Source organism: Lagopus leucura, unplaced genomic scaffold (genome assembly GCF_019238085.1).
Source record: "Lagopus leucura isolate 7727_CA_CO unplaced genomic scaffold, USGS_WTPT01 Super-Scaffold_739, whole genome shotgun sequence".
Lineage (NCBI taxonomy): Eukaryota > Metazoa > Chordata > Aves > Galliformes > Phasianidae > Lagopus > Lagopus leucura.
In genome coordinates this window covers 11,576,810-11,599,040 of record NW_024962255.1, presented here as the reverse complement: position 1 = coordinate 11,599,040, position 22,231 = coordinate 11,576,810, and the positions used below count along the sequence as shown (strand labels likewise).

The following is a 22,231-nucleotide window of genomic DNA, read 5'->3' as shown; positions in this document are numbered from 1 at the left end:
GTTTAGGGTAGATAATGTGACTAGGCAGGAAACCTCTTTTGAAAGAGCAATCCAGTAACTTGTTCTGGGCAGTTCTTTGCTCTCCTGTTTCTCAGCAACGCTTGAACTCAACAGGCCTCAAGGTCTTGGGAATTCCTGTAAGTATTTCCACCAGGAACTTAGTCATGAAGACAAAAATGCATGCAGTTTTTTTGGAACAGCTGTAGCAGTTTTACAGCTCAGGTGTGAAAGACACCTGATTTTTCCACTCTGAATTAGTTGGTATCAAGGCAGCAGACACTTGTGTTACTACTTGTCATGCATGCTGTGCCATCCCTCTCAAACACAAAGATTTAGAACCGTGTTTGTAGAGCACTCTGAAGTATATACACAACTGTAAAATTGCTGAGAAGACTTTTCCTGCTGCAGGGAGATTAAAAGCTCATTCTCACAGATAGGGTATGTGGAATAAAAGAACAGAGCTGAAGAGACTTTTCTTGTGGGGAATTGGCACAGAATCTTTTCACTCCAGGAAAAAGCCTCCAGGAACCAAGAGCAGGTGAACTTAGAGGAACTGGAGGAATACTGGAGGATGAGGAAGTATCCTTGAAGATATGTCTTATAATAAGATAAGACATATAATAAGATAAGACTGTGTCTTATCCTAAATCCATACCTTCCTGTGGGCACTCTCTACTGCCTAGGATGGTGTGTGAAATGGAGGATGTTGATCTGACCTGATACAAGTTCTTATGACAGAATCATTGTGACAAATCTTTCATGCAGTATACACGTATGGAAATGGAGATGCTGTAATATGCCCTCACCAGGGAAATGTGATAACTGTATTTTTAGAAATGGTCTGGACTGTTTGCAGTTAGGTAATTTTTGTAATTCTGAAGGCTCTTGTAACTCAGCATAAGGTTAGTTAATGTTGAGGAAATCACAATGATTAGCATCTGTCAACAAAATGACCCTCTTCTAATAATGTAAAGATAGTATTGTGACCTAATTGTTTACCAAATGGTAGGGTAAGGAGTAAGAAAAGGATGCTGAGTTAAAATATATTGCAGAGGGCTTGTATTGACCAAATTGTTTTGGACAAGAAATAATTTAATCTGCTAGAAGTAATACTGTTTGAAGTAGAATTGAGGTTGAATTTCTGACTGGCCAGTTCATCTGGGTTTTGTTAATTTAAATTAAATATATATATATACTAATATCATGTAGCATGATAACTGCAAAGAAAGAAAAAACATTACAAAACAGCAGTATCAATTTATTTCTTGAATGGAGTTTTATCTGTACAGGTACTGAGTGTAAAAACAGCTTCTAGAGAGAGACAGTGTCTTTATTATATTGGGCTGAAAAAGATGTTCATTGGAAGATCCAGACGAGTGGAAGTACTGTCTAAACCCTTATAATGAAGTCATTAGGAGCACAGAATTAACTAAGAACTTCCACTGATGCACTGAGAGGGGAAAAAAATGTTTGCTTAGAAATGCATAGGAACTCCGTTCATGAAAGAGAACTCTCCTTTGGTATATGTCAACAGAATAATGAAAATGAAGGAAAAGCAAGAAATGTATACAGAAAATGATAAAGGAGTGTAGGTAGTTCTAATAGTTTATTATAATACAACTAAATCTTACATCCACAGTATGTGTCAATGTTTTAACCTTCAAACTCAAAACACTGGACTTTTTAATTAGAACAATCAATCACTATGCTTTTATAAAATACATGGCATTACCATAAAAGTATTGCTGACTGAGTACAGCGCATTTCTAAAAAGCTGCAGAACAGCAACCCGTAGACATGTATTAAGATATGTTTAAAGTCTGGTGTGGGGCTGGATGCTTAGGGCTGGATCCTTTGCTGCTAGCTCCGTGCATGAACTGGTGTTTTCTTTACTGTCTGGCTATAACTGGTATGTTTAATTAGAAATACAAGGCACTGGAAGAATGAAAAAGAATAGAAAGAACAGCAATAGTGAAACTGAGATATAGAATCAGACAGAGGTAAGGCAAGATCAGAAACAACAGAATGAGAAATCTTTCAACTTGAGGTTGTAAGTTTGCATTTTGGGGGAAAAAGCAGTATTGACTGGCTGCAGGTTCTTTGCGTCTGGAAGCTTAGCTGAAATGCATAGTCCAGACTTGAAGGTCTCACCTAGCACCAACTACTACTGAGACATGGATACATGGATTGGTAAGAAGAGTAAAGCCTTTTCACATCCCAGATTATGGTCTAAGGGGATGATGTGGAAACACAGTGATGGAGTTCAGCTGTGTAAACCTGCATTGCACATGCTGTGATTGTTCATATACATGATTCTAAGGAAGAAGCACTGTGTACTCCAGCCCTTCCACACAGTCTTTGATGTCTGTGCTATGCAGTTCACAGACTCCTCTAGCCCTGCCAAGAGGGGCAGCTCTCCTCCTTTACTACACAACATTTTTATTCCCCAGTATATAATGTATTTTGTGGATGGGATACTTCCAGAGCAAGTTCTTGTGACTCTTTGAACACTGACAAAAATAATGGAGGTCATTTAGAAGAACAAACAAAGTACATATTTATAACTTTGTGTTGTAAATCAGTGTTCTTGTAATTCCTTTCACCATCAAGACTCTCCTTCTTTATGTGTAATAAATGCTCAGCCTGGATTTTGGTGCAGTTGTCTAAGCAAGCTGTCTAAGCAGGAACAAGGAATCAGAGACTTCTGAAGCTTTGAACTAGTGTCTCATCAGTTAATTTAGGTTTCTAAAGATAACCTCTTGTTTTCAGATTTGGAATCAGAGTGGTGCTAACCTAGAGATGGAGGGGGATTAGGGTTAGGTTACATCATCTGAACTGTCCAGCAGAAACAGTGACATTCACTGACTTGGCCATTAGTTCATTCTGCAGTAGAAGTAGTTCAGTGTTATTTAAATGAACAAATAACCCCACAAAAAACTATCATCTCGAGTGAATTAAGTGGATCAAGTCTAAAGCAAGCCCTCTGCCATAAACATGTCAGATTTCAAAAACTCTAATTTACATTTCTTCAAGGTACTACGTAGTATAAATCGATATTTTAGCTGAATATGGGAACGCAGAATAACCTTAGCCAAAACTTGCCCTTAGAATTAGATGAATATACATGTGTATAAAAGGAAGAAATAGAGTTGATTACGTTTTCCTGGTTGGTATAATGCTAATAAGCTTGTTTCTATCTCCATTGCTGCTTGTTGCAATGAATTTCAGTACTTCTATCTTTTCATCAAAATAAAATCACAATATTACTTAGGATTCTTTTTTATTAACATGCTTCCTCTCCCCAAAATCACATGAAATGGTATGAAGTGTTCCTTTTCACCTATTGCAAATAGTCCCAAATAATCCATCTGTGATTTGAGCACGGGTTATGAGTGGGCAGCAGACAACCTGACCCGTGCAGAGCTCTATTTATTGCTGAGATTCAGGTAGGATAAACTGCATCTGAAGCAAATTACACCACCCAAACTCTTAAAATAATTCCTACTTATTCATCCATAACAATTTACAGCAATATTGCAAAATCACACTTAAATTTTTCTGTAATGCTTCTTTCATTTGCTCAGTATAAGCCATCTTGAAGAAAAGTGCTGTGTGGCTTAAGACAGATGCACTCACAGATGTCTCCCTTTTGACTGTGCTGAAATTGGCAGCATTAGATCCTAGGTGTTGCTCCAATAGCAGTTGAAGTTGTAAAATCATTCCCTAGAAGCGAGCCTGCAATTGTATCTTTCTGGTTACGCTAAGCAAGCTTTCACAGAATTACAGAATTGTAGGGATTGGAAGGGACCTCCAAAGATCATCTAGTCCAACTCCCCTGCAAAGCAGGCCTCCTAGTGCAGGTTGCGAAGGGAGGCGTCCAGGAAGGTCTTGAATATCTCCAGAGAAGTAGAATCCACAACCCTCCTGAGCAGCCTTGTTCCAGTGCTTACTCTGAAGAAGTTCCTTCACATGTGGGTGCAGACCTTCCTATGCTCCAGTTTATGGTCATTTCCCCTTGTCCTGTCCCCACAGACCGTTGGAAAGAAGTTGGCCATGTCTGTTTGACTCTCACACTTATAAACATTTATAAACATTAATAAGATCACCTCTCAGTCTTCTTTTCTCAAAGACCCGGTTTGCTCAGCCTTTCCTCGTAGGGGAGGAGCTCTATATACTTTCTAGTATATATTGGCTAATTTATTTATTTATTTATTTATTTGGTGGAGCTGCTAAAAATTACTTTCTGCATGAAAATCCAACTTCAACAAAATCAGTCTGTAGCCTGGTTTGTCAGCAAAATGAGGAGTATGAGCTTAGTTGTTCTGAGCAATTGATCTGTCTCTCATTAACTACCGTTGTACTAGATGATGGTTTGCAACCACTTTTGACAGGATACAAACAAGAACTAACTCAGTCTTCCCATTGTAAATTGCAAATACAGGGGCTGGAAGTGCAGGAGATGCAACTGCACTCCACAGGGGGCAGGAATGAAGGCTGTGGCTAGCAGCATTGCAGATATGGATTTCTTATTAGAGCTACTATTTACACCTCACTGTGTCAGCTTATTGAGAGACTTTCTCTTGAAGTTCCTAGCCTGGGCACCACCAAGTACTATGGAAAAAAAGAAACGCCTCTTTACACAGGCTGTCTTGCTTTACTGTTTAAGTTATTTAGTAAGTAGGGGTCCTCTTAATATTCCTTCTATTTTATTGCTAGTACTACGTATGTACAAATATGTATCTCCTTACCCAAGTCCAGTCTTATTTAAATGGATGAACAAAAAAATTATACTTTGGAAATAACTTCACTGACACTTGTGCAATAAAGCAGTTAATTGGTGTAAATATGAAGAGAGTCAGAAGTATCAAGACGCCCATTGCTACTGCTGAACTTGTTTTCTCTATTATCTAATGGCTCCATCTCAGATTATATGGTCCCAAAGTCGGTTTTTATAATAAAGATAAGTAAAGGCTTTGTTTTGGAGGTATTTTTACTGAAAGGGTATTCAAATTTTGTGAAATTTTAAGTAGTTCACTTCCCCAGGACTCTGAGAACAGCAGCTCATTTGTGAAAGGTTGTGTTTTCTTTTTTATTATTATTTTAATTTTATTCTGTGGCATGCTGTAGTCCATGCCAAGTCCTGTTTAGGTCACAGCCAAGCTTCACAAATTCAAGAAAATTCCAAGTTCCAAGACTGTATGCCACCATGTTGGTTCTCCTACCTGTTTGTGAGGATAAACGTTAATGTGGCACTTGATGCACTCTTGACCCATGTTAGCCCAGGAGTTTCCGCTCATCCATTTTCTCTTGCATTTGGGGCACTTATATTCACCGAAGCAGCGTTTCTTGCCCTGGTATGGGGTCAGGCCTTCTCCCTTGGGACGAGCCTAAAGAAAGCAAAAAAATGAGTAGCAATGAGTGATCAATGCATTTTAATAAAAGAGCAGTAAAACAATGTCTTTGTACAGGAAACTATGAGAACAAGATACTGGAGACAGGCAGCATGAAAGTCATATCTTAATGAATAGTTTGTATGTTGAAGCTCAAGTTTAACTTCAAAGAGGTACTTCTGAGAAGTGTAGAAAAATTCAAGAATGCTTGCAATGCTTCTGGCACTGAACTCAGCATTTAGAATTTTTTGTGCACGTTTGCAATTAATATTTTTATTACGAATTTCATTATAACCAAATAATATATTGAATAAGTATTGTTATGATTATACATAGCATCTGGAGAAGTAGCTCAGTAGGCTTTTGTGGCTAGGTCCTTATCTTCTCCAAGGGATGCTTTCAGTAAGGAAGCTTTGCAAGTAAGAATTACATAGCCTTAAATATTGAAATGCAGGTGATACACTAGTATGGGGGTACACATTGCTATATGTGACAGTCAAACTGAGGTTAAGTATGAAGGAAAGATAAGATTTTGATCAAAGGAAATCATTAATTTCATGAACTTCATTAGGATTTCTGCTCACTGTAAACAATGTTTCACTGATCTTCTGTTTTGAAGGAAACAGTAAAGGATTCCCAAATGTAATGAACTGCCGTGATGTAGAAATATTAAATATTGCCTAAAGAAAGCCTGCTTACCCAGGGAAGCTATTAGAGTTGGCAATGACCTTATGTAAATAGCTTTTCTTTAGCAGCAGAAATATGGCGATATACATAATAACGCTAATACTGCAAGGTGACAATGAGTATTGCATGCAGCTGTCCTGGGAAGAGCTGTATGCATGAAGCTCCTTTCCCAGAGACTCTAGCAGATGTTGAAATGCTGCCCGCATATTCACTCTATTTTGTTTATTGTTGTCTAGAGGGAGAGACTTCCCCTGTGCTATGGCAGGATGGTACGATCACCTATCAAAGGATGCTTTGTTATTTGTTCATATGTCATGCTGCTGAGGCTTTTTTTTTTTAAGTTCCCAGATTAAGTTTACAAAAGTTAAATGGCCCATCGTGCTGAGAAAGGGGTTGTTTTGTTTTGGGAGCTTGTACGATTTCTCAGTGTGTAGGTCCAAATTGCTTTCTATGTGAAAACACTGGTTGGAAAAGCAGGTGGTTGGCAGAAGACCTGAGCTTGGCAGGCACGCTGGGACTCCAGCTCCCATGGCTGCTGGTGTTCACTGCACTACCTCCGGTGTTGCGCGTGGGAACAGAGCATCAAGCACTGAATCCTGCACCCCGGCCGATGGGAGACAAGCAGGGGGCACCCAAAACCTTCTCTGGCATGCTGGCCCTATTTTTATTTTTCAGTGTCAGTGAACAACATTTTCTGTTTTTTTTTTTTTTTGGTGCTTTTTCCTCAGCATAATTACTCTTCAAAAAATCGGATGTGGTAGCACAAACAGCAAACGCTTCTAATAGTTTTTCATGACCTGATGTGCCACTGTAAGTGTTCTGGCTCATGGTGAAGATGAAGCTGATGCTAAGACATACATTTACACTGCACAAAAAAGTGCTCAGTATAATGGGAAACATTTGTACTTTCATGCCTAAATGAGTGCTGGCAGACACCCAGGGTTTAATCCTCCAATCCATGGTGTTCCTTGATAAAGATGGAGATTGCAATTGAATGTAGGGCAGGAAAATGTCAATTTATGGAGCCGTCCTTATTCAGGACACTTAATTTGGCACTGCCTCTGAGGAATTTGCTGCACAGCTCAAGTCAGTGTAAGAAGGAGCCACATGCTCTCTTCATTTACAAATTCTCATGGAACTGAATAGGAGCCCTGTGTACAAAGAGCTCCCATGATTGTGAGATGTTTCCCCTCCTCCTGAGGTGTCATGGATTGCTTTGTTTGTAGTTTTGACTGAGGCTATGCTACTGAAGAGTGGAAGAGAGTTATTTCCAATTCTCAGTTTCAGCGACACAGTACTTAAACTCTTCCTCTGGTCATAGCTGGAAAGGCAGCTTCATTACCCCTACTAAGCAGCAGTCCTTTCAGAAAAAGTACAGGTCACTGAGCATGTTATTTCCAAAAGCAATAGCGTAGACTTTGGAGACAGAGCATGTCTGAGAAGTCCTACACATGTTTATAAACAGTATTAGAACATAAAACTCCCACTTTTGTATGCTGTGCCAACCATAAACAGTGTTAAAACATCAGATTCCCCAGGCAATATGTTAGCTAGCCACTCCCTGCAGGCAGGGCATCTCTGAGATGGCTGCCTGGAGCAGGATGGGGAGCACAGGTTTCTGCAGCTGAAGCAGCTGGCTGCAGAGACAGAACAGAGTTGCTGTGCCCTCCCAAACTCATTGCAGGGCACTGGAGGTGCTTGTCTGTGATGTCCTCTATGTGTATAGCTAGGCTCCAGCACTGGAGGCTTGCCAGATTAGAAGTCATTTCTCTGATTTGCTCAGTCAGTGGGAAGCAGAACCAGGAAAAGAAGGCAGGAGAGGGAACTCCAGAGGTAATTTCCTGTTATAATTGCTTAACTAAACTTCTGATTTATTTTTACTTTAACTTTTCAGCTGTCACACCTTCCTTCTTATTCAGAGACTTTAATTAGTTTGCTGGCAAACTACAACTTTCTCTGTAGGTGTTTTGCTACTCAGTTTTATGGATGTTTATACTTCACCCTAACAGATTTTATTTTCTTTCTCATATCCTCAGTTTCCCAGACTATGCCTGACAGGGAAGTTGTTTTCTCAAACAAACAAGCTCATTATCAAGAAATGCCATTTGGAATCACTGAAAGCAGTGAAAGTAACTCTCCAACTCGCTTCACCCTTCGGGTTCAAACAAAACAGACGTGACAGTTTCTGGTGAAAGGCACAATAGATCTTGCAAAAGCCCTTCCGAGGCCCTCTCTCCACAGCAGTCAGAAAAATGGAAGGGTCTTGTCCTTAGTCTCATTAGATAGAGATGCATTACCTCAATCTTCCAGACAAAAGGCTACAACAAATGATAGCATCTTTGCAGCTTTATCTAAGCACGTACCTGAAAGTCGGTGCGTGAGCTTGCCTCAATGAGATTTAACCTATGTATAAACCCAGCAATTTTTTCTTTGTGGCACAGCAGTGAAAATTACTTCAATGTTCCATCTTTTACTGACACCCAACTACCTCTACTTTTCATCTTCCTCCATTCTTCAGCCAAAACCACAAATTGGCTATAATAAGATTTTAAAACTTTTAAAGTTGAGCTTTTCTGTTAGTAACTGGCCAGCTGAGCTCTCACACATAACCTATTGGACTGTGCATCTCATGGAAGAATCTGCCAAATCACTTGGCGGTGTTGGCCATAATAAAGGATTCTGCTTTCCCCAGACAGTTCTCTCCAAGTATCAGTTTGCAGAGTCAGCAACAAAACAAAACAAAATCTCCACATGTCCAGCTTAGAACTAGACTGATTATAAACAACAGCTTGCAGAGATTTCCTTCGAAGTGGAATGGAGAAGTTCAGTTTGTTTAATACTCTTCTTCCCTACATCATCCCCTGGGTTTGTGTTGCACAGCTGAAAGATGTACAATGCAGGAGGATGATGAAGTCAGCGTGACACTGGTAGGTGGGTCTCCTTCCTAGAAGAACATTGTAAGTATCTGCTTATAAGGATGATTCAACAGAGCACAAAAGCAAGAACAGAAAACAATAGCTTGATGCACTGCCTTCTCCCAAGTGATATGCAGGAGTGAGAGGGCTGGAGTTGTATTTTGAAATATGAGCTTTCTGACACTCGATTTTAAGTCAGTAAAACTAGGAGGCAGCATTACTCAAGTACTTCTAGCGCGCATATTTTACATTGTTCTGCCAACAATGCTGGGAAACATAAAATGATTATGGTAAAGGATACCCCAAATGCTCAGTCGTAAAATGAAAGCATTATGACTGATTTGACATATGGAGTGTCCTGGCCCTCTGCTTCTGTAGAGCATTGGAAAAGTTACTTCAGTACTTTGGCTTTATTCATATTTGTGTAGGCTGTGTAGGGAATGAAGATACACTTGATTATCTATGGAAGTCTTCAGCAGAAGTAATGCCAAAATGGCACAAAATGAACCTATCTAATGAATGATAAGCATTATTTCTTTGTCTTTCCTGACCTTTGCAATAATTCAAATTTGAAATTCAGCATGAAACCTGGACTGATGCAGAGGCTGTGTGTTTAGGAAATGAGTTCTAATATAGCTGCTCTTATTTTGCTTGCTGCCCGTAAGCCATTTTGCTGGTGTATGATATTGCTGATGTGAGGCACTTCTGAGGTATCTCAACTTCTGAGACTTCTGAGGTATTCAAGTGCTGTAGCTACATCTTTAATTAGTATGCACAATATAGGAACAGGATCTGGGGATACAGAAACAAAATTAATTCTTTCAACCTTCTTGTCCCTGGTATAATTTGGGTATTATTGATATGATGAGAACTGGCAGGTTAAAGGGGGACTCTTCATTACAGCATTATTACTAAAAGCTTTTATTCAGCTTTTATGGAGCTGCTAGATATAACAGATATCCAAACTAAGGATTTATGACACACAAAATTGTAGCTGAGCAAGACATGAATGAAAAATAAACTTGCAAACATAACAGAGGAGGTTAGTGTGTATTTTGCCTAGGATTTTCCTGGGGGCTTGACATGTCACAAGGCCTGGGGTTACATCATGTTCTGCCTGGGAGGCTGTTATACGGCTGCTGCCATCACTGGAAGAATCAGTTATTTATACCACTGCATTCATAGAAACAAGCTCATTCTTTGCTGCAGTCAGGGTTCACCTGTTATCACTAATCTGAAATTTCCTCTTGCATGCACATCAGTTCTGCTCTTAAAATACAATCAAGGCAGGATGTGGCTTTGTACTGAGGTTCTTTATAATAAAACAATTACAAAAGTCAGTCATCTGATAAAATTAGTAGGATTTTTTGTCACTCCTTCTCTAGGGCAGTATGCTTACTGTCTCCTTCCTGCTCACTGCCAGTGTGCTGAGATGGGAAAAAGGGGATGATGAGCTGCTGATGCCTGACCTCCTAAAGAAACACAAAATTAGAAAGACCAGACTGCTTAGGCTATCTGTCTGCCTCCAAGGGTCTCCAGATACTGTGCTCTTGCTAGTAGTCTATTCTGTCATTTTCCTAGAAAATATTTTCACAGCTTACTGCGTATATTCAATATTTCTCCTTTCTTTATTTCATCTGCATACCTGTATCTCTATTAAGCATAATCACAGTCCTCTGCTTTTTAGGTTCTGGTACATTTTAGAATCATTTAGACTCCTCACATACCTAACACCTTCTCCTCTCCAGACTGTGCCTCCGCCAGCTGAGAGAGACATATTTAGCTATTTTGATCATCTTTTCTGGCAATATTTCCTCTTTGTTAATGATGTTTTTCTAGGATTTGGTTCCATGCAGTCAGTGTCTTTCTGTCAGGGTGGTGTTCAGAATGAAGTGCAGTTCTCCAGGAATGGAGCATTAAAAGACACAAGTTTGTATAGTGCACAGACAAAAATAATGTTCATTTTTGTTTGACTTGAACAAGTATCCAACTACAAACATTTTCATTCTCTAAGCCTTACCTTTTTGGGGAAACAAATATTTAAGAGTATATTGATTAAGCTGTGTTGATGAACTTTTTACATGTATATTTTGAAATGGCAGGAGATCGATTTTATGTTTGTCATTTTAGTATATGAGTATGTGTCTTCTGGTAGCTTTGGAAAATCAGTGTTGTCAATATATCACCAACTTTGATCTCATTCCCACAATGATAATCCAAGGGTAATATTTGGCATAATGTGTTACTAATAACACACACACTGATGATTATAGCAATAGGTGTGATTGTCATGGATATGCCAATCAACATTTAAAAATCCAAGAAGCCAGCTTGGCAAACATTTAAATCAAAATGTGGTTATACAGATTTTTTAGAATATTAGCCATGCTTTTGGACAAATCCTTTCTTCTGTTACAAAATGCCTAGTTGAGCTGATTATTGGAACCATCCTTGGGCTGAAGATGCATAATACTCTTTTCTTTACATCAGTTTGAGGCACGGTGCCTACAGAACTGCCAAAAAATAGTTACTTATCTGATCTGTCAATTACAAAACATCTGAGGACATGATAATGTGGATTTCAGTCATGGAATCACAATGTGCCTCCACTTCCTTTGTGGGGGGGAGAAGACATCTTACAGTTCCCCAGCTCTCTGCACTTTTTGCGATGTCATATAATCACTTTGTGTGTAGGCTTCTCCGGAAGTAATGCCTCCTATTTATTTCCGTGGAAGCTACAACAGATACAAAGAACACAATAACACTTTTTCATAGAACAAAGTCTCAGCTGCAAAACACTATTTTTCAGCATAGTCACCATCATTAGCTATGCATTTTATGCAAGAGATGAACAAGAGTCTCCATGTCATGGTCAGAAAAATATGTACCAGCAGAGGTGACCCACTCTCACTGTTGCCACTGCTGAAGTGCACCACCCACCCCCTTGCTGTGCTCACATCCACATTCAGCAAGCACAGTGAATGTCAATAGGTGCCATTTTTTTCTGCATGGAGGAATTCGATAACACAGCTTTGCTTCATATGCACTTCCATGTCAGAAGCCATTCTATCACACAGCCCCTCTGCTGTCACATGGCAACAGAATGTAATGGAATATTGGTGGGGAGGTTCAGCCTCTACTACCATATCACCAAGATTTGTCTCTGACACTGTGGGCCAACATCATAAAATAGGAGGCCTTATCTTTGGAGCAGCCCTTGTAGTACATATGGTACTGAAGCATATCTAGGTGCTTCTATAACATACTATGCAAACAGTACAATACTTTTGCTCAATATTTTTAATAGAAGAACTTCAGGGTTCATAGTTATTGTGCATAAATGTTACGTGTTAATGAATCCTCTTTGTGGAGTCTTAAAAAATAAATCTCCCATTGCATTCATAATTCTAACTTACTACAGAATTTTCTTGCTAAATATTCACATGAATTTTATATGCTTTAGAATTTGAAACTCAGCTATATAATGTATTATATACAGAGCAACAGGCAATTATGATGTGTTCAATGTATTTAGTAAAGTTTAAGAGCTGTAGATCTCAACTAACTCTATTCCAGTCTTCTGCTGAGGAAGGCTGCAAATAATTATCACTGTTAACTTCCAGGACTTATTTTACCTGTGGATGCTACTCTTCGCTTGTTAAATGACTGTGAAAGATCTCCAAAACTATCTGTACTTGCAGCCAATCACAGGTTTAATACATTTGTTCCCTTAGGACCTAGAAAACAATGGAATTACTTGAGCATATGAATAGCTGCTTACTGAATTTACTATTGAAAGTATTGCATAACTCACTCAGATCCTAGAATTTCAAGAATAGGGAAAGAATAGATCTCTGGAATCTTATGTGTGTGAAGATAACAGTCAAAATGTGAACTAAGTATTAACATAAACAAGGGGGCAAACATACTGGAAAGAATTCTCATAGGAAACAGTGTCAACTTTTGTGAAAACTAGTTTGTTTTTTTTTTTCAATGTATCAGTATTTAAGTATTTAAGTATTTTTAGTATTAAGTATTAATATTAATACTTTTAAAGTATTAAGTATTAATAATTAAGTATTCATTAATTAATAATTAAGTATCAATATTAAGTATTAATAATTAAGTATTAATAATTAAGTATTTTTTAGTATTTAAGTCTTGTATGTTATATAGAAAATTGAATTTGCATACCAAATCAGGCATGCGAAGAGTTAAAATTGCACTCGCATGCTGGGATGCAATGAGGCACTTCTTTTCAGTGTTACAAGATCATATTCCTCCAAACAGCTTGAGATAAAAGGAAGTGGTTGAAATCTCTCTTTCCCCTTCTCTGATACAAAATTGGCCATGTTGAATTAATTATGAAGAAACTAGGAATGTATTCATTTTAATAGCTTCCTGATGTGTGGACTCTTTTGTCTCTCTTCCTCTGTTGCTTGAAAACATACAACAGCAATACCCTCCTGCTCCTCACTTCCTCCCTCCCCTTTTCCTCTGCTAACATACTATGTTAAATATGCTAACTTTTTTTTCAGTAGTTGAAATCAGTTTTGGAGCAGTAAGAGTCACACCCTTGCTATAATCAAGATTTACTTTTTCTAAGCTAAGGCCAAGACTTGTTCTTGTAGAAGCTGCTTAATGGGTCTACCTTGGATAGCTTCATGTGGGTTTTGGATTTCTCCCAAGGCTAATGTGGCACAGCTGAGGCACTACTCTAGTGATGAGCTGACATGTCTAGAGATGACTACCTCCTGTCCTTTAAAAAGCAAGGAAGGAGCCATAGTCGCCCCTTTGCTTCTCCTCATAGGTTGTGGGATCCTTCCAAAAGCAAGACAGAGATGAAGGCTAATGTCACTGGAGGTAATTTTATTTTTATTTAAGTTAGGTGCTTTTGAAGCCCTGCTCAAAATGAGGAAGCTTTATGCTTTGTAAGCGTTCTGAAGTGTGCTTGTGCAAGGCCTTTGCCTGAAGAGAATATTTGGACTGAATTATGCAGTTGCTATGCAGCTGTAGCTCTCCTTTAGATCTTGTGGTGATATTAACTGTCCAGCTAAAGAAAATGGGTGAGCAGACTCTGTGAAGGCTAGATTAGTGTGCTACTACTTGGTAGAAGAAAATTTTCAACACAGGATCTGAACAGGGCATTTTCCCGATTATGTGGTGACCGTATTCAGCTACTTCCTGTTTCGTACTTCAGCTGAGAATGAGACTTTTTTACATAAAACTGCTTGCAGAATGACTGTTACCTTTACTCTCTGTACTGTTTGTGAAAGCTGTGCAGGACTCTTAATTGCATTCTTGGCAACTCCCCTGTTTAGTTCCTTGGCAAACATATTTAGTCCTTATTCTTTATGAAGTACTGTAGCCTAATCTTATAGTAGAGTGGCTTAATGTAGCTTCGGTGTGAATTCACACAGAGAGTAGAGATGGAGCGATTTTAGTAGTTAAGAAAACTGTAGGCATTGATGAGAGGTAGAATTCTCTGCTGTTACAACTGCTGTGTAACTATCCACATCTTTGGGTGCCTTTCTTTTGCATATCTGGTAGCGTTGTGGCTTTCCTCTGTTTGTCTGCAGAGTATTTGGGAGGGGCTTTACTACCACAGGGATTTTAAGAAGTAACCTCACCTTAGAAAACTGCAACCTTTTGCTGGTTCATTAGCAACAAAGTTAGCTGATCTCTAGGGATGTTAGGAGAGATGACTGCTTTTTTCCTCTGAGGGAGAATGATTTGTAGAACTCAGATGGTATTAATTACAGTACATTATGGAATTAGAATAAATAATGAATTTATTTCAACTGGAAGATTTGCCATCATTCATAAATCTAAAAATAACGTGAACTTTTTCCAGTTTCCAAACAAAACTGTATAATCCCAAAACATTACCTGTTTTACTTCTAACAAATTTGTATCCCGCAATAAAGGTGAATCTGATATGACAGATAATGAAACATCCTTTAGAGAAATTTTAAATAAGCACACCGAGTTCCCATTCAATTTCCCAAATAATCTCTGTACTGGGCAGTGGCAGAAGGACGAGCACTCTGCTCCCTGCAGGGTGGGCTGGAGTTGCAGGGGAAGGTATTACGCTGGGAGAATACATGGGACAGAGATGAGAAGGAGAACAGAGAATATTTTAATTCAGTACTCTTGAACAATGCGCTATAAAATGAGACTAGTGGTTTTACCACTCAGGAAGCTGCTTACTTTGCTGTGGTTTGTCTTTACACTACTTGTTGTACCCTCTGAACTGATAACACTCTTGTCTTTTCTTGTTCCTTACATATGTGCATGAATCGTAACAATGATGGATTTTTTTATTAGTCTGAATTAGAAATGCTTTTGCTCCTGTAAAGTTTTTATCTCTTCAAAACAGCTCTTGGAAAGCAGAGGAAATATTGTTAAGATGATAAGGACAAGTTTCAGTGGAAAGGATGTTTCTAGAAGAACTCTGCCTTCTTCCTTCCTACTGCTCTGAAAGGGACAGACTCTTTTTAACTACCCACCAAATCCTGAAGGATTTGGGACCTGGCTCATGGCATACTCTGTACCTACATAGGAATGGGTGTAGATGAAGTAAGAAAAATCCAGCAGGAGAGCTGGAGTCATGAAGAAAAGATTGTGACCTTGTGGTTAAGGCGCAAGTCTGGGTCTCTGTAAGCCTGGGTTTAATTTCTGGCTTGACTACAGGCTCTTTGCAAGTTTGCAGACAAGTTACTTGATCTTCTTCAATTCTTTCTCTAGAGTACGGACAATACTATAGCATAGTTCATGTTGTATGAGGATATTTAATGTTTGTTGCTACAGCAATGAACAGAAATCTGAGTTACGCTAGTCTCGGTTTGGGTTTAGAGCAAGGATTGACATAGGCCTATTACCACTGAACCTGACCTCACACCCTGGGCCAATTTTTTTTAAAAGTTCTGCTCAACAGATGTTTTCTCTTTCATTTGTCTTGTTTTCCCTACAACCAGCTTGGTTAACATAGTCAGAAATGACATTTTTTTTAACTGCAGGTAAATTTCCTCTGATGCAACAGTATTTAAAAGGTAAACAATAACTACATGGCAGAAGGTAAGGCAAGTTACTACAAGGATTTCTAGCTAGGCAATTCTTCATGCAAAAGATAAAATATGTAACATTTTTAGAAATCTTCCCGTTGCCATAAAAACAATGGTCTGCACCACATCTAACCTCCCCACCCTAAAGCAGTGCGGTGGAGGCTCCCAGGACGCTAACATGCTGAGCCGGCTGTGGCCTGCCCTTCTCCAAGATGAAATACCATAGCAAGAGTGTCATTGCTTGTAGCTGGAATGGGCCTTCTGCTTGAAATATTAAGAAACAGGGAAAGGAAATAAAGACCATATGAGCAACCACCCTCCCTTTCTCCACCTCAGCCCCCATCCCTCCCCACCATTCTGTCATCCCTAAGATGACATGCAGAAACATCAGTTGAATCTGTTGGCCTGCTTTAAATTACAGCATACTTCTTGAGACTGGAAAAAGACTATGAGTGCCCAAATGTGAAACAAGATTTCAGCTGCTTATGTCTAAACTGCATGAACGTTTACTATGCTTAATAAATAATGTGAAATAGACTTTTCTCTCTTGTTGCCATGTCTTTACACTAGAAATATTCTGCCCAATTACATGAGCGTGTTGCACATAATGAAGTCTTAGCAACCCATCTCTTCATGCCCAGAGTCCATGTGGAAATCTGTACACCTCAAGATCCCACAAATCCCAGCTACCTGACCTACTTTGTGTGCATGACATCACTTGGGTGCCTCATTTGCTTTCTCGTTTGCTTTGAACTCTGCACACATGCAGTTGCATGGGAAGAAGTCCTTGCCTGTGTTTTCTTCTATTGTAGGCTCAGTCTCTCCGTTATGACAGAGCAGGATTTTACTTCAACTTAAAGGAATTGGATAAATCTCAGTTTCAATCATAATGGTTTGCAGAGAAAACTTACAGGCATAAACATCTACACTTTAGATGACCCAATATACCATATTCTTTGGTGCGAAGATTGTAATTATTCCATAAAAATATGCATCTCTTTATTTCTTCTACCCTTCCCAGTCCATCCTGTTTCTGCGGTTGTATTTGTATTTTCCACTGTACTCCTTCATTGATTTTTTCACTTTGTGCAAAACTAGCTTGAATCATCCAAAACAGAAATAGTATGTGCTGTGCTACCAAACTGCACTAACTGCTGATAAACACTGTTAACCATTCTGTGATGGTCATAGCTGATGTTAGTAGATCTACAAGAACTGTGAGCATTTTAGTGAAAGTATTATGGGTGGGAGCTGGAGCAAATCATTTCCCTCTGCGATATCTGACTTGGTCACATGCAGAAATATGAGAAACCTTGAAAGTGAGGAAGAATGGCACACAATCAATATGTATACTGTTAGAATTCTGAATGTAGCTCCAACTGTGTTTCAAGAACTTTGAGATTACGATAACTGTTGCTGTTAAATACTTCATCTGGAAAAGTTGTTCTAACCAGAATGTAGTCAAAATAGTGAAACAAAACAGTAACTGATGGGGTTTTCATCCCTATTTCCTTTCACAAAAGTAGATGAAATTTCCATTATGCTCTTTTGCATTCACTAGCTCTTTGCTTATACCTATAATATTCTATCTTTTACAGGCTTGTATTTCTACACCGTACGATTTTTCGTATATTTAAATATTTTAATGTCAGACAGTCATGAGGAGCATTTCCTTATCACGAGAACCTGAAATCTCACTTCCTGAAAGTCATTGCCTTCCCATCTGAGTACAGAGAAGTAGTTGTCACCATAGGAATCTAATGCTGAATCACTCTAATATTGGCAGTGATGTTGGTTATACCCCATATGTTTTGCTAGCACTGACCTCAAGCAGCATCACGAGGATGGGCTGGGAGGTGAGCAGGCCTTCCAAAATAATTATACTTTCTCTTAGCATTGTGATGTCATTCTCTAAGCAGGTGCTGTTTTTGTTCTCCAAGTAACGTATATCAGAGGTAAAGCTGGTAAGGAGTAGCACAAGTTATTTCACTATGCATGCACAGAATGTTCCTCCCCCCGTTGCTGTCCATTAGATGAGAATAAATTAGTTATTTTTGTTGCTATTTGGAACATTGGTGACCAGCAGCAGAATGTATCTATTTGAAACTCTCATGTCCTCAGAATACGATATCTAAAGTAAGAGCTAATCTTTGTTTCCATTTCCATGTTAGAACTTCAGAATGGAGAAAAAAAAAGTTTGTTATTTTGGTGAACAAAAAAGAACAAGATCCTTGACTACAGTATCTTTTTACTCTTCACCCTTATTTAAAGCAGATAGCAGCGGTAAGAGTGAGAATTCACTACAAGTCTAATTTAAAAACTCTACTTCCTTGTGCATAGTCCCAAGCCCAGTACGTACTCCACTATATTTTATTTCGACTGATTCAGGTGTGAGGAAGTAAACATAATTGGTGCTGATTTTGCTGTGGCTGGCTTGTTGCTAACTGTGCAAAGTAATGTCTTTGGAAGTATGTGGATTTGGTGTGTCTCTATTCCTGATCTATTTCCTCCCTCCCTTTAGACTCACTTCTGTAGTTCAGCAGTGCCTTTAGATAACAGATTAGCAGAAGAGAAAAGGAAAGATAGCACTGTTCAAAGCAAATGCTTTCACCATAGCGCAATTTGTGTCATCCTGAAGTTAAACAATGTTCTGAGGCCATCCCAATTCCTAAAGGAGTAATTGTGGGCTAGACTTTCTGCACCTTCCAGATTTTGACTATAACTTTCATGGACTTCTCATCCTTTCAGATCCAGAAGCAAATCTCACCCTAGCTCCCAGAAAGTAAATACAATTTATTCAAGGAAAAAAAAAAAGTATGCATCACAGCACCGGGTGTATCTTTTGGTAGTGAACTCAATGTGCCAGAAACCACATGTGGAGAACAGTTGCAGTGTTCTTCTTCCCTTCATGCTCTAGGAGTATTTTTTTTTCCTAAAGTTCTAGTTCTATTTTAAAGATTATCCACATTGCCCTGTTCAGAATATCTGATTCCACTTTTGTCAGAGCAGACAGTTTTAATACCCACAGGCATGTAAAGGGAAAAGCTTGTTATCAAACAATAAAAAGGATTAATACATGCTTTAATAAAAACCTTATGAAAGGAGAGGGTCCACCAAAGGACTGTAGGGCACAGAAAGCATGAAAAGGCTTTGTCCTGTGATCGGTGCTTTCATGAGAACACGTCTGTTACCAAGGCTATCTTCAAATTCTCTAAAGTGTAATGCAGTCTTCCCAACACAGACAGTAAACAGGCCACTGCAAAACATCTGTACTTGGTACTGTCTCTCTCTATTGTTTGCTCAAGTCTAAGAAACTATTCATTTTTGAAAGGGTATTGTGCAAGAGGAATCTGGTATAAGATGTTTGCCATAGCATTTGTCCTGGAAGGCTACTGGAGAGGTGGGATGAAGATGTGTGGAGGGGAGACAGACAGTTCTTTCTCCTTTTTCTTACTTTTTGCCCTTTATTTCACCCTGATGCTGTTTCCATAGAGAAATGCCAGTCTTAAAATAGAGGGGAAGATCTTGGAGGGGAAGAAAAAATTCCTAAGCATTGAAAAACATTACTAGTATTTGTTTTATTTTTCATATTAAGGTATTCCTTTCTGTTACATAAAATTATTTCAGCAGTTAATGATAGAAAGGAAAAAAAAAAAAACATTATGGAATGACAAAAATAGAAGATGAATAGTAACAAGTGCATCCCACCTGTCTTACTATAAGGTCTCTGAATCTAAGGGTGTTTTCTTCCCCAGCCAAGGAGTGTCATGAAAGCTGTGCTGTTTTGGTAAGTCACAGATTCAGATGTTTGCACAGAGATTGGCACAGCCACAAATGTTTTCTAGTCCCTTGATTTATTTATTTTTCCCAGTCTTTCCAAGGACCAGTTAATTTTATCCTCTCTGTGCGTTGCAGTGGGACGTTCAGTTCAGTTTGTGTCTAGCAAAGAGAGGCTCATTATCTTTTGCAGACTCAAAACAAACCCTTGATTTTAAAATGTGACAAAAACAGAGGCAAGTGCCCCTTTCCGGTGCCTCGGGCTGAGCCAGCACATGGGCTCCTTGCTCCGTGATCCCCAGTGCAGCTGTCCCTTTGTGCACTGGGACACAAGGAGATGGGCTCAGGAAGAAGCAGTCAGGCTGACAGGTGTGCCATGGTACAAGGACTTGGCGGGGTAGGCCTCACGTCTCCACACACATGGGTCTTGTATTTGCTTTCCTCTGTGGCCTCATCATGCAGCCTCCCTTTCTGCACTGTCTCATGGCCAGCTCTGGCCAGAATAATCTCCTTTCTCATTATTCTCTAACACTGGTATTTGTCAAGTTGATGGGAACAATGAGAGCATTCATTTAGTCGGGAGGCAGGCAAAAGGGGGTCAGGAAAAAGCCCTTCAAGGGGAAAGAAATAGTTCTGTCAAACTTTGAGCTCCACTGGAGCTCCGTTTGTCTTGAGGTTTGACTGGGTGGGAGACAGACTGCCTTGCACTGGCTATGTCTTCATCTGGGGTCACAGGGCAAACTCAGGTTTTATTGTTTAGGTTTTATTTTATAGGTTTTGTTTTTTAGCTGCATCTTTAATCATAGAGCCCTCCTGTTCAGCTGTGTTCCTTCATGCTTTGCATAATTAAAATTCTAAGAAAGGGGTTTTACCTACATGCTTGTTTATACACATATGCAGTTATTCTAATATCAGAGACTTCAATCTCCTCCCCAACACCCAGTAATACGCGGCCCTTGCTGGTAGTGAAGGACAGCTTGAGTTCTAATAACAGTACCAATGAGAGGTCTCAAGATAAAGTAAGGAAAGTGTGTTCTTCCTGAACATCCTAGTAATTGCTGTGGGATGGGGAGGATCAGTAGAAATTTGCCTGGAAACAAATATGTTAACTTAATGCCTAAAGAAGGCCTCTAGCCCTGTTTTACAGTTTGCTCTCAAACAGTTAGCAGACTTCTCACAAATAGCACTGGCTCTTTGGCACTTGTTGAATGTAAATAGATAGCTAAAGATATCAGTGTGTTTTTAAGAGTATTTCACACTATTGAAAATAGATCCAATGACTTTATAAATGTTGTGTTACCTACAAGCTGAGAATGAGCATTGAGCTCACTTAAAAATCACTCCAAGCAGCACCGCATGCAGAGACAGTTAACCATGGGGCATTCATGTCACAAATACCGCTGCAGTGGAGACCTGGAAAGGTTTAATAGTTTCAGATAATCCTATCTTTTGTCTTTGCACTCTAATGAGGCTGTGTTAAAGTGCTGTCATATCTTGCTGCAGAAGTATTGTGTTTTAGAGGGAAGTTAAATGAATTTTGTGGGCCATTAATAACGGCCTGTGCGGTTTGCTGCTTGCTCCAATTCCAAAGCATTCAATACAGAGTAAATCTATTGGTATGAAAACGCAGCTACCTCTGGGATTGAGAGCAGTGCTAATTTGTGCTTTGCATTTTGTCAGCTTTTCATAATAAGAAATCATTTATCTAAAAAAAACCACCACTGACGTATACTCAGTATCTATGATCTTCAGGAAGATAAGCTGTTTCTAATACCTATTGTGTTAATCACAATAAGATTTGAATCAGTTTTGAGAAGCTGAGACAGCGTTATCATAATTCATAGTTATTATAAATATAAAAGATTAGCAGTAATAAGAAAAGGATATAGAAAGATAAGGATGTTTTCATCACGCATTTAGCTTCCATGCACAAACAGCAAGAGGAAGAGTATACTGTTTACACTTAACACAATGTGTACAGTTCATTCTGCAAGCACAGGGAATTTTTCTTACCATGGTGAATGGTGCAGTTCAATCTGATACAACACTGTTTCTGGGTAGATCCTGAGAGAAACTTTACTTAGATAGCTTCATATAACTTTTAGAGAGCACACAAAAACTGACAGAGAAGACTCAGAGATGGTGGGATTGTGGCTCAGATGACCACTTCTGGGTTGACATAGCTGATGTTGGAGGAGAAACTGTATTCTAAGCAATACCAGTTATCATGCAAGAATAGTTGCAAGTCTATGTATGTTGTATTAATTCCTTGCTTTTTCTGTGTTTCAGTTATTGTGTAATGGGTGAAATCGTTGTGGGAATAGCAAGCCTAAATGCATTAAAACTTCGGAGAAATTTAAATGTTTAAGAGCAGCCTACAGAGTTTACTTCATTTACT

General features: G+C 39.0%; 1 protein-coding gene across 1 annotated transcript in view; it reads right to left on the bottom strand.

The window, feature by feature from the left end:
• ZCCHC24 (zinc finger CCHC-type containing 24) overlaps nucleotides 1-22,231 on the bottom strand; it is a 101,914-nt gene that overhangs the window by 6,200 nt on the left and 73,483 nt on the right. The window contains exon 3 of the mRNA XM_042863347.1: nucleotides 5,223-5,387. Coding sequence (XP_042719281.1) covers nucleotides 5,223-5,387 — 165 coding nt within the window. The remainder of the gene's footprint in view (nucleotides 1-5,222; nucleotides 5,388-22,231) is intronic.